This window comes from Saimiri boliviensis, chromosome 3, assembly GCF_048565385.1.
Source record: "Saimiri boliviensis isolate mSaiBol1 chromosome 3, mSaiBol1.pri, whole genome shotgun sequence".
NCBI classification, from domain to species: Eukaryota; Metazoa; Chordata; class Mammalia; order Primates; family Cebidae; genus Saimiri; species Saimiri boliviensis.
In genome coordinates, this window is record NC_133451.1 from 148,534,405 (window position 1) to 148,549,634 (window position 15,230).

Sequence of the window (15,230 nt, forward strand, 5' to 3'; positions counted from 1 at the left end):
AATACATATTGGGTCCCTGTGGACTTCTTTCCTGGACCAACATTCAGGTAAACTGGAGCCCTGAAAAGGTAGGTAACTAGCTGAATAGTTAGAAGAAGTTACTGGCATATGAAACATGTTTTGAAGGTGGTAAGCTCACATATAACATCCCTGTCCACATTCACCTGCTCCCCGCTTATGTGAGCATTTTTGAGGCACCAGAAACTCAATGGGGCAATGAGGCAGCCATAGCTGCTGATTCAACCATGACATGCTTTGCCTACATGCAAATCAGAGAGATAAATGGTCAAGCATTTTGCTGCAAATATGCATCTAAAACATGAAGATTCAGAAACTTGTGAGCATTGAAGTGCTGTGGCCTGGGACCCAGCCACCTGTCTAATCCCTGCCAAAATAATGGCTTGCTGCTTTTCTCCTGTTTCTTCACATAGCAAGAAACATCGTGGGAAAAAATGTTGTCACTTTTGATAACCATACAGAAGACACTGAAGAAGAAGGTTCTTATTGCCCATGTCCTCCCAATTTCTTGTTCCTCTCTCTCTGCATTGATAGGTGTATTCTCGACCCAGCAGCCTCGTCTCCTCCAGCCCCCAGAGAAGCACGAGCTCTGATGCTGATGGAGAGCGCCAGTTTAACCTAAACGGCAACAGCGTCCCTACAGCCACGCAAACCCTGATGACCATGTATCGGCGGCGGTCTCCCGAGGAGTTCAACCCGAAATTGGTGGGTGCCTCTCACTTTTCCCTGAAACGCTGTAGATTTGAACAATGCCATTAAAAATGTTTATTTTTACTATAAATTCACACATGCCTATGTAAATGGAGATTTTTCTTTTCCTTTCTTTTCTTTTCTTTTTTTCTTTTGAGACACAGTTTTGCTCTTGTTGCCCAGGCTGGAATGCAATGGCATGATCTTGGCTTACTACAACCTCCGCCTCCCAGATTCAAGCAATTTTCCTACCTTAGCCTCCTGAGTAGCTGGGATTACAGGCATGTGCCACCACACCTGGCTAATTTTGTATTTGTAGTAGAGACAGGGTTTCTCCATGTTGGTCAGGCTGGTCTCAAACTCCTGACCTCAGGTAATTCCACCTCCCAGAGTGCTAGGATTATAGGAGTGAGCCACTGCACTTGGCTGTACATGGAGATTTTTCTATAAGTTCAACAGATTTTTGTCTAAATATGTAGTAACTTTCACAGTGGCTTCATGGAAGGAGATGAGTTACAGAGGGTAAATGTGACTTCATTAACTTACTTTCACTTGGGGGTATAAACATAAAACCATAAATACGATCTCAGGTAAGTAGGATTCTGACTCTGGGCCCAAAAGCTTCATGGCAGAGCTGCAGGCCATGATAGATGTGTGAAACTGGAGAACTCCAGAAAATCTGAGTTCCTTTTTCTCATGAGTTCTTCTGGAACTTGTCACTCCATTCAGCAGGGAACATGTTCTAACCTTCATCACTCTTCTCTTCACCGTCCTCAGGGTACTTTGGATTTAGTAATGTTTCATTATCCCTTTCAGGCCAAAGAATTTCTGAAAGAGCAAGCCTGGAAGATTCACTTTGCTGAGTACGGGCAAGGGATCTGCATGTACCGCACAGAGAAAACGCGGGAGCTGGTGTTGAAGGGCATCCCTGAGAGCATGCGCGGGGAGCTCTGGCTGCTGCTGTCAGGTAAGGCGGCCCTGGCGTCAGTCAGAGTCTGTGGGACCCCACGCCAGGGCCTCCCTGTGCCTTCAGTCATGCCTCAGGGGTTCTTCAGTAAGGCTAACCTGAAGTAAAAGAACAGAATACTTTGTGACTTGGGGAGTTCTTTTTTCCTTTCCCAGCTCCATCAGCTTCATTGAGAATGTTTAAGTGTGGCACATCCTCAGAGCAGTCATCAGTAGGGAAGTGGGAGGAAAGAAATGAGAGGAATAAGGCCAGGGTCTTTTATTTTTGCCACCTCCTGAAAACTTTGGTCATCACTGGAGCCATGAAGGTGAGGCCAGAATCTGTACTGGAAATAAAAGCCTCTTCGGATCGTGCCTTGTAGGGAGGACAGGAGGGGACATGTCCATGGACCAGTGGTAAAGAGCCATCTGTCTTTACTGGTCCATAGGCCTGGCTCTTATGCCTGTCAATCAGTCACATTAGACCTTTGAGCCCTGCTACAGAAACCGGAGACCCTTCAGGCTAAGCCCACACTGCTTCCTCTCATCTGAAAGCACTGAATGTATCCCTGGGATCTTTACTATCTCAGACATCAGAGCACTCCTTGGGTTTCACCAACTTTATTTTCATATGTAAATCAGTTGCTCTATCTGGTTTGAAGCCTGAAATCCTGAAATATAATCATTCTAAGTAGGCTTATGTATATATTTTTATTTGAACCTAAGATGATCTGACACAAATGCTCTTATTAAAAGGTTTTAGAGGGCTGGGTATGGTGGCTCATGCCTGTAATCCCAGCACTTTGGGAGGCCGAGGTGTGCGGATCATGAGGCCAAGAGATTGAGACCATCCTGGCCAACATGGTTCAACCCCGTCTTTACTAAAAATATATATTTTTTAATTAGCTGGGCGTGGTGGCACATGCCTGTAGTCCCAGCTACTCAGGAGGCTGAGACAGGAGAATAGCTTGAATCCAGAAGGTGGAGGTTGCAGTGAGCCAAGATCACACCACTATACTCCAGGCTGGTGACAGAGTGAGACTTCATCTTAAAAAAAAAAAAGCTTTTAGACCGGACATGGTGGCTCACACCTATAATCTTAGCACTTTGGGAGGCTGAGGCAGATGGATGATGGGGTCAGGAGATCGAGACCATCCTGGCCAATATGGTGAAACCCCATCTCTACTAAAAATACAAAGATTAGTTGGGTGTGTTGGAGCACATCTGTAGTCCCAGCTACTCAGGAGGCTGAGGCAAGAGAATTGCTTGAACCTAGGAGGTCGAGTTTGCAGTGAGCCAAAATTGCACCACTGCACTCCAGCCTGGTGACAGACTGAGACTCCATCTAAAAAAAGAAAAAAAAAAAACCTTTTATTCTTGAAAAATGATATAAAAATTAATAATTACCAGACTCACAGGAAAGCTTTAAAAAACTTACAGCTCCTTGTAAAAGTAGATGTCAATGCCCATAATGAGATGTACAAATGTCTCAGAAATAGGGGCATATAATCCTGAAAAATATTTGGTTTTGTTTCATGTCTGTTCTATATTTATTTAATACATCTTATTTTTTATTTTTCCTTCCTTCATTTGTTTTTTTCCGTAGAGATAGGGACCTTGCTATGTTGCCCAGGCTGGTCTCAAACTTCTAGGCTCATGAAATCCTCCTACCTCAGCCTCCCAGAGTGCTGGGATGACAGTCATGCCACAGTGCCTGCCCTCATTTTCCCTAAGTAGACCAGCCATAGCTCCTTATTTAGAAACCAAAATTTGAGTCAACTCCTCTCTAATTACAAATCAAACCCAAGAAGATCATCACCATCCAGTCTTCTCTTGTCTTCTCTGTATTTGGTGAACTAGTCACCTTGACAACCAGATTCAGATCACTGACAGAGTAAACAAAGTTCCATTTTCATCCTCCTTGTTCAAATTATTTATAGCTGCGTTTTAGATGAAAATGAAACTCAAGACGAGTGCTGGGAAACTGGTATATACAGCAACAGTGCACAGCCCCATCTCAGAGATAATGTTGAGAGTTAGACCCGGTGTTTCCTTTAATGGCAGATGGGCCATGTGAGACCAGAGGGTGGTCTCCACACAGCCCTCTGTTGGGGCGATAACTAAGCCCATATTTCCACATCCAGGAATGGGGTTCACATCCAGGAATGTGAGCCCGTATTTCTACATCGAGGAATGGCCGGAGCCCAACTTGGGTCTCACTTGCTTCCTGTGACCCTTATGGCGACAGCATCATGACCTGAACTCTGTACCAATGAAAGTGAAATGCAGGTCAGATCACAAGAAATCACAATACATCTCCCACAACAACAGAGCAAAAGCCAGCATTACATCGCTGTCAGGGGGTTGACTTTCCCAGGGAAGTGTGGGTGGTGAGGCCAGCTCTCTCAGTGACCAACGGAGACAAGGACTGGGCCAGTCCAGGGATCTTGGGGCTCCAATTTCTGAATTATGAAATGTGAATGTTTACCCTGTCAATATAAATATATCATTTATATATTTTTGTGTTATCTTTATTGAGATCTAATTCACAACTTACCAGGTAAGGTGTACAATTCAGGGATTTTCTTTTTAGCACATTCATAGAATTGTGCCATGATCACAATTAATAGAACATTTGTCATCATCCCCCCCAAAATACCTTGTACCTTTTATCCATTTGGAAAACAGATATAAACTATTTGAGAATACAGACTGGTAGTTCCATTCCCCTCCAGCCCCCTCCCAGCCCTAGGCAACTACCAGACTGCTTTCTGTTGCTAGACATTTAGTATAAATGGAATCAGACAATATGTAGTTTTTTGTGACTGACTTTTCTTCACATAACAACATAATGTGTTCAAGGTTCAACCATGTCATAGCATATATCACCATTTCATTCCCTTATACAGCCAGATTAATATCATTGTATGGATATGCTACACTTTGTTCATTCATTTTTCAGTTGATAATCATTTAGGTTCTTTCTTCTTTTTGGTTCCTATGAATAATGCTGCTATGAATGTTCATTTACATGTTTTTGTGTGGGCTGGGCACAGTGGCTCATGCCTGTAATCCCAGCACTTTGGGAGGCCAAGGTGAGAGGATCACTTGAGCCCAGGAGTTTGAGACCAACCCGGCAACATAGTGAGACCCCCTCTCTACAGTTTTTTTTTTTTTTTTTTTTTTTTTAACTAGCTGGCTGTGGTGGCTTGCACATGTAGTCCTAGCTACTCAGAAGGCTGAGATGGGAGGATCACTTGAGCCTGGGAGGTTGAGGCTACAGTGAACCGTGATCAGACCTCTGCACCCCAGCTTGGGTGACTGAGCAAGACTCTCTCTCGAAACATAAAATAAAAATTTTAAATTTAGAAAATTAGAAAGTTAATTTTTTAAATACAGATTTTTATATGGACACCTACTTTTATTTCTCTTGAATGTATGAATGAAATGGAATTTCTGGTTCATATGGTAACTTTGTTTAACCTTTTAAAGGTTGAACATGATTTTGATTTGTATTATCCTGAAGGATAATGATGTTGAGCATTTTTTCATGCACTTACTGACCACTTGTATATTTTCTTTGTAGAAATATGCATTCAGATCCTTTGCCTGCTTTTAATTGAGTTATCTTTTAATTACTGAGTTGTAAAAGTTTTTAAACATAATGGCGATACAAGTTCATTATCAGAATTTTAAAAAATTCCCATTCTGTGCATTGTCTTTTCACTGTCTTGCTGAGATCCTTTGAAGCACAAAACTTTTTAATTTTAATGAAATGCAGTTTGTCTATTTTTTTCTTTGTTACTCTGCTCTCATGAAGATTTACACCTATGCTTTCTTCTAAGAGTTTATGGTTTTAGCTCTTATATTTAGGTCATTGATTCATTCTGAGTTAATTTTTTATGCGGTGTGAGACAGAGGTGTTGGTCTAATTCATTCTTTTCCATATGGATATCTAGTTGTCCCAGCACCATTTGTTGGAAATACTATTCTTTCCCCCATTGAATTGTTTTAGCACCCTTGTTAAAAATTAATAGAGCTTAAATGTTAGGATTTATTTCTGGACTCTTAAATCTAGTCCATTGATCTTTATGTCTGTCTTTATGCCAGTACTGCCTTGTCTTGCTTACTGTAGCTTTGCAGTAAGTTTTAAAATTGAGAAGTGTGAGCCCTCCAATTTTCTTGTTCTTTTTTGAGCCTCTTAAATTTCCATATGAATTTTAGAACCAGCTAGCCAATGTTTGCAAAAAGGACAGCTGGGATTTTGATAGGCATTGTGTTGAATCTATAGATCAATTTGGGAGTTTTTCTATCTTAACAACATTAAGTCTTCCATGTAAACACAGGATGTCTTTTACTTAGGTCTTTTTCAATTTCTTTCAGCAATATTTTGTAGTTTGCAGTGTGCAAGTTGTATATTTGTTTTGTTATATTTATTTCTAAATATTCTTTTTGATGCTATAGTAAAGGGAACTATTTTCTTACTTTCCTTTTCGGATTGTTGGTTGCTAACCTGTAGATTCACAATTGATATTTGTGTATTGATCTTGTATTCTGCAGCCTTCATGAACTCATTAATTTTTTTTCCTGCATTGTTGAGGTATAATTGACAAGTAAAAATTATATATGTTTACGATGTATAATTTGATTTGATATACATTGTGAAATTATTGAGCTAATTAATATATCTATTACCTCACATAATTACCTTTATTTATTTTTTTATTTTTATTTTTTTTTTTTGGTGGAGAGAGTTCAGTGAGAGAACACCTAAGCTCTACCCTTTTAGCAAATTTCAGGTACATAATACAGTATTACATTAGATCTTCAGAACATTTTTATCTCGTAACTGAAGCTCTATACCCTTTGACCAACATCTCTCCATTTTCCTCCTTCCCTAGCTCCTGACAATCACCATTCTCCTCTCTGTTTCTATGAGTTTGACTATATTAGATTCTACATATAACTGAGAACATTTATTTGTCTTTCTGTGCCTGGCTTATTTCACTTAGCTTAATGTCCTCCTGGTTCAACCATGTTATCAAAAATGACAGGACTTCCCCTCTTACAGGCTGAATATAGTATTCCATTTTGTATATATGCTCCATTTTCTTTATCCATTCATCTCTTAATGGGCATTTAGATTGTTTCTATGTCATGGCTATTTGAAAAATGCTTCAATAAACATGGGAATGCAGATATTTCTTCAGGATACCGATTTCACTTCTTTTAGGTATATGCTTAGAATGGGATTACTGGATCATAAGGTAGCTCTATTTGTAGTTTTTTAGGGAGTCTCTGTACTGTTTTCTATAATGGCTATAGCGATTTCCATTCCCACCAACAGTGTACAAGGGTTCCCTTTTTCCACATCCTTGCTGACACTTGTTATCTTTTGTCTTTTTAATAATAGCCATTCTGACAGGTATGAGGTGGTATTTCATTATAGTTTTGATTTGCATTTCCCTGATGATTAGTCATGTTGAGCACCTTTAAATATACCTGTTGGTGATTTGTATGCCTTCTTTTGAGAATTATCTATTCATTTCCTTTGCCCGTTTTAAAATTAGGATGTTTGGTTTTGGCTGTTGAGTTCTCTGAGTTCCTTTCATATTTTGTATATTGACCCCTTATCAGACATATGGTTTGCAGATTTCCTCCATTAAGTTGCCTTTGGGTGGCTTCCTTTGCTGTGCAGAGCTTTTTAGTTTGACGCCATCCCAGTCATCTGTTTTTTGCTTTTGCTGCCTGTGCTATTGGTATCATATCCAAAAAATAATTGCCATATCAGTGTCAAGAAACATTTTCTTTCTATATTTTTCTTCCACTAGTTTTATGATTTCAGGATCTGTGTTAAGACTTTAATCCATTTTGCATTAATTTTGGTACATGGTATAAAAAAAGGGGGTTCATTTTCATTCTTCTGTATGTGAATATGCAGTCTCCCAACAGCAATATAATTAAAAATTAGAATGAGAGGTAGATACTTGCATATAGGGTTTTTCTTTCTTGAAGAATCCTAAAGTGTAAGTATCTCAAATGGGTGATTCTCAATATAACCCTTCATCCCCATACCCACCACCTGAGGAACTTCCATCATTAATGACTCACCACTGCTAGGGATACTCTTACCACTCTCTGCAATTTAAAAAATTCCACTAAGTGTCTCATACCTACACCTTCTCTTCAATATGGCTATTTACACCCTTCAGAGCTAACATGTTAGCAGGCAGTTTTCAGGCTTATTTTAAGAGGCAGAACCTTCTTTTCAATGAAAACCACAATAAAATAAAAGCAAAGCTGCTGTGGTTGAAGGGAGCAGTGAGAGGGTGAGGCCTCAGCCTGGCTTATTGTGATTACCTCCCACCTGTGCTCCTAAGCAGCCCCACATGACTGTCTGTGGGAGTTCCTTTGAGCCTGGTTTTGTAGCTTGGGAACCTCTACCTTAGGAAGTTTTTAAGTAGCCAGCCTGCTATGGAGCAGAAAGAGGGAAGGAGGCCACAGGCGAATTCACCAGTCTAGCCATGATTGCAACATACCACATCTGTGGTTTCATCTTCTCTTGCAAGTTTCCTTTGAGAGGTAGGAAAGTGGTCAATTGCAAGCTGTGGTTGCAAACCAAGGGCAAAGCTCTCACATTTTTGATACTGTTTCTGTTGGATATAACCCAGGTGCCATCAACGAAAAGGCCACACATCCTGGGTATTATGAAGACCTAGTGGAGAAGTCCATGGGGAAGTATAATCTCGCCACGGAAGAGATTGAGAGGGATTTGCACCGCTCCCTTCCGGAACACCCTGCTTTTCAGAATGAAATGGGCATTGCTGCACTAAGGAGAGTCTTAACAGCTTATGCTTTTCGAAATCCCAACATAGGGTATTGCCAGGTAAATGTCACAGGTGGTTTATACTAAAAAATAAAATAAAAATTATATTTATTTGCCAGCAAATAGTGGGAAGGAAGGGTTTATTGGTAATGGAACTATCACTTCATCTGCCTCTCCACCTTGGCACTGTGACACTCTGGACTGGTTAATGCTTTGTTGTGTGGGCTGTTCTGTGCCTTCTAGGATGTTTAGTAACATCCCTGTCCACTATCCACTAGATTCCTGTAGAAATTCCAGTTGTTAACAACCCAAAAATGTCTCTAGATACTGCCAAATATCGGAGTGGTAGAATCAGCCTGGGTTGAAAACCAGTGCACTGAGCGGAGGAGCCCTTTCTGGATTCACCACTGTCTGGCTAGGTGACCTGGAGATGATCCTCTGATCACTCTCCGCTCCAAACCTCATCCCACCCTGGAGTGAGAGAGAGCATCCCTGAGCACTGGACCTGTCACTGTGGATTGCCACTGTGTTCCTATTTTGTATCCTCTTAAGTAATAATGTCCTTGAGGATAGAGCTTTTATATGCTAGGCATATGTCTTAATATACATTAAAATAAGTGCTTACCTTAGTATTAAGAAAAGTTGCATACATACCAACGAAAGTCATCTCTCGATGCCACAATTTGGGAACCTCCAAGATAACATGACCTTAGAATCAAAGGCCACATCATCATAGAGGCCTTGCATGACCATCCAGCAAAAGCTGCAAGAGGCTGAACTCCTGCTTCAACACACACCATGTCACGTGCATGCACACACAGATTAGTCTCACTGTACTGCATTATTTTACCTTTTTATAACTTTCCATTTAAATAACCCTCCGCATAGACTGATGAACCTTTTTATCTTTGTTTTATCTAACACCAGCATTTAGGACCTGCACGATGTCACCACTGTGTCCCCCATCCTCCAGAACTTCATCCAGAGCCTGTTACAAAGTAAACCCCTAAAAAACCTATGTCCTCTGAATGACTAAGGAACTGGTAGGGACCATCATCATGTACTAGGATCAGCAGGTTAATTCTCAAGTGGAATTTGAAAATGATGTCACTTGGGAACATAATGAGTAAGACTTACAAGAAAGAGCCTGTTAGACCAAAATACCTTTTTTGAAGTTACATTGTAGCAGCCTGAGGAACAGTTACTGGTTTCTAGGAGATCAAAAGAAGTACAGGAGGTAGTTGGCCTCTAATAAAGTTCATATTTATCTTTTGATCTTCCTCTTTTTAATTAAGAAGACTATTAAATTGGTTGTGCCTAGAGTGGTTATGAGGTATTTGATAAAATCTTTTAATAAAGTACAGTTACTTTAGAATTTATATCCCTCTCAATTATCACGGCCATATCTCTCTCCAAATGGAAATGTTGGGTGAGGACTCTAAGTCTGAAAGCTTTCGTTGTTGTCTGAGGAGGGCCTGGAGCCATGTGTACCTGATTATAGAAACCTTTATGGAAAGTTGCAAAGGAAATGTTTACCTCACTGAATTAAGGATTAAGAACACAGAGAATTTAGCAGGTCAAAAGCTTTGTGAAATAGCCTTTGGGCAAATTTTTGGAAGGGTTTGCCAGTAGGAGTTCAGGGCTCTGTCTGGTGAATACTGCTGCTAAGGAAGACCCTGCATACTTACTGGTTCAAGGACTCAAGAGTTTTTCCATTTTTAAAGCGTCATAAACAAAACGAAAACTCAGAAGACGATGTGACAGAGTCTGTGTGTAGCCTGCAAAGCCTAAACATATTTGTCTGGCCTTTGACAAAAAACATTTGCCAGTCCATATGAGAGTAACTGAGTAATTTTAATATGTTAACAGAATTGCTTATATGTTAAACTATATTTGATGACATCCTCTTTCCCTTTTTTAGGCCATGAATATTGTCACTTCAGTGCTGCTTCTTTATGCCAAAGAGGAAGAGGCTTTCTGGCTGCTTGTGGCTTTGTGTGAGCGCATGCTCCCAGATTACTACAACACCAGAGTTGTTGGTAGGTGGAGATGCAGCTAACATTTCAACCTAGGTCTTATCAAGATGTTTTTAGAGAGGTACCAGCCGGAAAACTATTTCCAGTCGCCATTAGCCAAAAGAGTTTCAGACTACTCCAGTTTTTCAAAATGGAAATGAAAGAGGTTGAGTAAATATAGGTTGCATACAAAGGAGTCCCATGGAGTTTAAGGGACTACACACGAATCACTGTAACAGAAATTAATTTAGAAAAATATTTGATGTGTGTCACTCAGACATGTGAGACCTATAGTAGGTATATGCAGTATCAACACAAAGAGATTTGACCAAAAAAAAAAAAAAAAAAATTCTTGAGGATGGGAACCTATGAAATGCAGAGGTGTTTCCAATAAAAGGCTATCTTGGGTGGAAAAATAGAATATAGAGGTTTATCGAAAGCTAGGTTTTTAAGTTATTTTTCAGGACTGGTTTTATTGCAAAGCAAGCATCTGTTTTGAGCATTTAAAAAATTATTGCTGTTATTTCTTGTAATTCTCTCATGTATCAGTGATTCATTTTAGCAGGACAGGCTTTCAAGCTTTTCATTTCTAGAGTCATACAGTGTACTGTTTATGCTTCTCACTTGTGTTCTTTCTATATTTCTAAACATTTGCACCTGAATTTGATTATTGAAAATACTATAAATAATGTCCTTAAGTTGATCATGAATGTGTACAACAGGAATGCTTTTAAGTTTTAAAAAAAGTAATTGTTTTAAAAAATGATTAATATGTGGGCACCATGCATCCAGAAGTGTGATTTTTTTTTTTATGCCTCCATTATTAACTGATGCATGACTATACTTGGATGTACATTTCATGCCAAACAAAACATTATGTTGCAAAAAAATAACTAATTGTGTGTCATGAAAACTTTAAAGACAGTGAGCAGATAGGAACAGAGTTCTGTGCTCATGATCATTGTGAACCGGATTATTAGTCAAGTTTGAATGAATTCTTTAGACTGTGCAGTTGGCTAAGCTGTACCTTTTTGTGTACATCACGGCAACAGGTGCGCTGGTGGACCAAGGTGTCTTTGAGGAGCTAGCACGAGACTACGTCCCACAGCTGTACGACTGCATGCAAGACCTGGGCGTGATTTCCACCATCTCCCTGTCTTGGTTCCTCACGCTGTTTCTCAGTGTGATGCCTTTTGAGAGTGCAGTTGTGGTGGTCGACTGTTTCTTCTATGAAGGAATTAAAGTGATATTCCAGTTGGCCCTAGCTGTGCTGGATGCAAACGTGGACAAACTGTTGAACTGCAAGGATGACGGGGAGGCCATGACTGTTCTGGGAAGGTATTGTGCTAAGCCTTTCTCCTTCATTTCGCGAGTCTTAACCGATTTGATAGTCATCATAATGCCTGCTTCTTCCTGTGGCTGAGAATTTATTTTCATATGCTTTTTCTTTGGATGTTAACAATTTCTTTTTTTTCTGTCTTTAAAGAAACTCTAGTCCTTTGTTTTTTTTTTTTTTTTTTTTTTTTTTGAGACAGAGTTTCGCTCTCGTTACCCAGGCTGGAGTGCAATGGCTCGATCTCGGCTCACCGCAACCTCCGCCTCCTGGGTTCAGGCAATTCTCCTGCCTCAGCCTCCTGAGTAGCTGGGATTACAGGCACGCGCCACCATGCCCAGCTAATTTTTTGTATTTTTAGTAGAGATGGGGTTTCACCATGTTGACCAGGATGGTCTCGATCTCTCGACCTCATGATCCACCCGCCTCGGCCTCCCAAAGTGCTGGGATTACAGGCTTGAGCCACCGCGCCCGGCCTAGTCCTTTGTTTTAAAATACAGAACTTGCAGAAAACCGTTAGAGAAGTATAATGGGAGAATTCCAGTTTACTCTCCCCGTGACTCCTGTTTTTTTTTTTTTTTTTTCTTCCAGGTATTTAGACAGTGTGACCAATAAAGACAGCACACTGCCTCCCATTCCTCACCTCCACTCCTTGCTCAGTGATGACATGGAACCTTACCCTGAGGTAGACATCTTCAGACTCATCAGAACGTCCTACGAGGTAGGTCTTGCTTCCTAGCTGCGCGGGGCTTAACCATGCATTCCACACTTCCACTGCTGCCTGTTTTGTGCTGCTATAACAGAATACCACAGACTGGGTAAAGAACAGATATTTATTTCTCAGTTCTAGATTTTGGGATGCCCCAAATCAAGGCATTGGCAGGTTAGGGCCTGGTCTTTCTGCTTCCAAGATGGTACCTTGCATGCTGTGTCCTCTGGAGGGAAGGAATACCACGTCTTCACTGGCAGAAGAGAGAGAACCCATGCTCATAAGACCTTTTTGTAGTGGAATTAATCCGTTTGTGAAGGCAGAGGCTTCATAATCTAAATGTTGCAGGTGATTGGCAACTAATTGAGGCCGGTATCATGTGGGCAGTAAGAATTTACCAAGACAGTTGTAGGTAAAGAAAAGCAAATTTATTAAGCAAAGCATGAAATTACATTGCAAGAATGCAGTGGGCAAGTTAGCAAGAGAGGAGTTAACTGCAAAGAGACAACAGCTTGCTGCAATTTTATAGGCTGGTTCTTGTGCTGTGTGCTGGAGAGGGCTTTGCACAGTATTGATAACGCTGAGGTTGTAGTGAGCTAACTTGCATTTTTCTGTCAGCCAAGGGTCTGATGATAGCTGGGCACAGGAAGATTATGAGTTATCTGCACAGGAGAGCTAAGTGTCCTGGACCATGAAGAACAGCAGACTTACAGCTTATCTGTTTTGGTTATTTACATATCTATCTTGCTTTCCCTGGGTCCCAACAGCCCAACTCCTTTTCCCTAATTAGAACTCCACACTAAATACCTCCTATTAGACCCCACTTTCAACACATTGCATTGGGGATAAATTTTCAACATGAGTTTTAGAGGGAATAAAAACATTTAGACCATAGGGTTATCTGCTTTGCTTCCTTCTACATTGTGAGAACTACTGGCCAGAAGTAAGCAGTTATGTTCCAGCTGACAGCTTGGGTCTCCAGAGACAGAAACAAATGGAGCCTGGATGTCTGATGGGTCTAATACCATAGTAGCACATAGCAAGACAAGCTCTAGCTGTCTCGTTCTTTGCCATGCCCATCCTCAAGTCTGATCGAGTAGCAGCTCAGAATCAACTCTATGTAGATTAAGGAGGGGTTGTTGAGAGGAGGCATGAGGAGGCTGAACTTCACAAATCAATTTGCTTTCTGTTCCCATGCTGAGTAGTTAGGACTTCTTTGAAGCAGATAGTCTGAGACACTTAGAAGAGCCTGTCTAGCCCAGAGTAGACCAGAGTCCTAGGATTCCTCTAAAATTGCTTGGCCTGGATGGGGGAGGATGCTTTCTTGTCCATGATGACTGTGGAATCAGCCTAATCTGCTGCTTGATCTCACAACAGAACTAATATGCTTCTTGGGGTGAAGGAACCACAGTACCACTTGCCCCCTCAACAACTGGTAGTTTGTGGGTTCCCAAGTGCCCATAACACTTGATGGTTTCTTCACTCCCTGATCCTTGGCTCTCTAAACTTTTATAGAAATGATCACTAAGAAAGTGAAAGCATGGGCCAGGCACAGTGGCTCACGCCTGTACTCCCAGCACTTTGGGAGGCCAAGGCGGTGGATCACGAGGTCAAGAGATCAAGCCCATCCTGGCCAATATGGTGAAACCCCGTCTATACTAAAAATATAAAAAATTAGCTGGGCATGGTGGCATGTGCCTGTAGTCCCAGCTATTGGGGAGGCTGAGGCAGGAGAATTGCTTGAACCCAGGAGGCGGAGGTTGCAGTGAGCCGAGATTGCGCCACTGCACTCCAGCCTGGCCACAGAGCGAAACTCTGTCTCAAAAAAAAAAAAAAAAAGAAAAGAAAGAAAGAAAGCGTGAATATTCTGCTGAGCACACTATGCTCTCTACAGATGTTTTTGGATTGTGATTGGTGATTGTCAGTATTCCAGCTAGCAGCAAAGTGGATAAGAGAGAAATAGGAATGGAGTGAAATCAGAAAGTCTGTCTTAGAGTAAAAAATTCAGTGCTTTTATAAAAATTCCTATGGATATAGAAACCTTTTCATAAATATGTGTCCTTAACTATAATAAGAGAAAGACTGGTAATTATTATTTTAATGTCATTGAAAGTTCATACATATTGAAAGCAGAATACTTTGTTTTAGAATCATAACAGCAATGCATGTTTGTTTTAGAAATTGTAGAGAAATAGGAAGGAAAAAAAAAACTGTATCTTATAAGCATTTTACATTTCCCTTAAGTATGTTTTTATATTTACAACATACACTTAAAAAGGTCCTTCTAAACACTGCTTTGTCACTTTCTATGTATACCATGAGCATTTCCTAATATATTAAATATTATTTGAAGGCATGATTTTACTAAATTATTTCTATTCTGCTTTAATGAAGTAACAGATTTATTTAGCTAGTTCCCTTTTGTTAGACATTTACCTGGATTTCTTCCAAATTTTCAGTATTATGTAGCAATCTAAGATAAACTTGTACACAAATATCACATATCTTGATTATTGTCTTAGAATCCTAGAAATTAATTTACATAAAAAGTTTAGGTTAAAAATATTAGATTAAAAAAAGAATGATCAAGCTATTGGCACAAACTGTCTAATTTCCATAAAGGATGTCTCAATTTATGTTTTCACTATTAGAGATTTTAAAAATGAATCTTTCACCTACTGTCTCCAAAACTAT

The 15,230-nt window shown here is 40.3% G+C and overlaps 1 protein-coding gene across 2 annotated transcripts in view; it reads left to right on the top strand.

The window, feature by feature from the left end:
- Nucleotides 1–15,230, top strand: part of TBC1D9 (TBC1 domain family member 9) — a 139,407-nt gene that overhangs the window by 90,756 nt on the left and 33,421 nt on the right. For both annotated transcript variants that reach the window (XM_039479184.2, XM_074396886.1), the window contains exons 8-13: nucleotides 553–723; nucleotides 1,525–1,675; nucleotides 8,325–8,539; nucleotides 10,401–10,518; nucleotides 11,547–11,832; nucleotides 12,419–12,548. In XM_039479184.2, coding sequence (XP_039335118.1) covers nucleotides 553–723; nucleotides 1,525–1,675; nucleotides 8,325–8,539; nucleotides 10,401–10,518; nucleotides 11,547–11,832; nucleotides 12,419–12,548 — 1,071 coding nt within the window. The remainder of the gene's footprint in view (nucleotides 1–552; nucleotides 724–1,524; nucleotides 1,676–8,324; nucleotides 8,540–10,400; nucleotides 10,519–11,546; nucleotides 11,833–12,418; nucleotides 12,549–15,230) is intronic.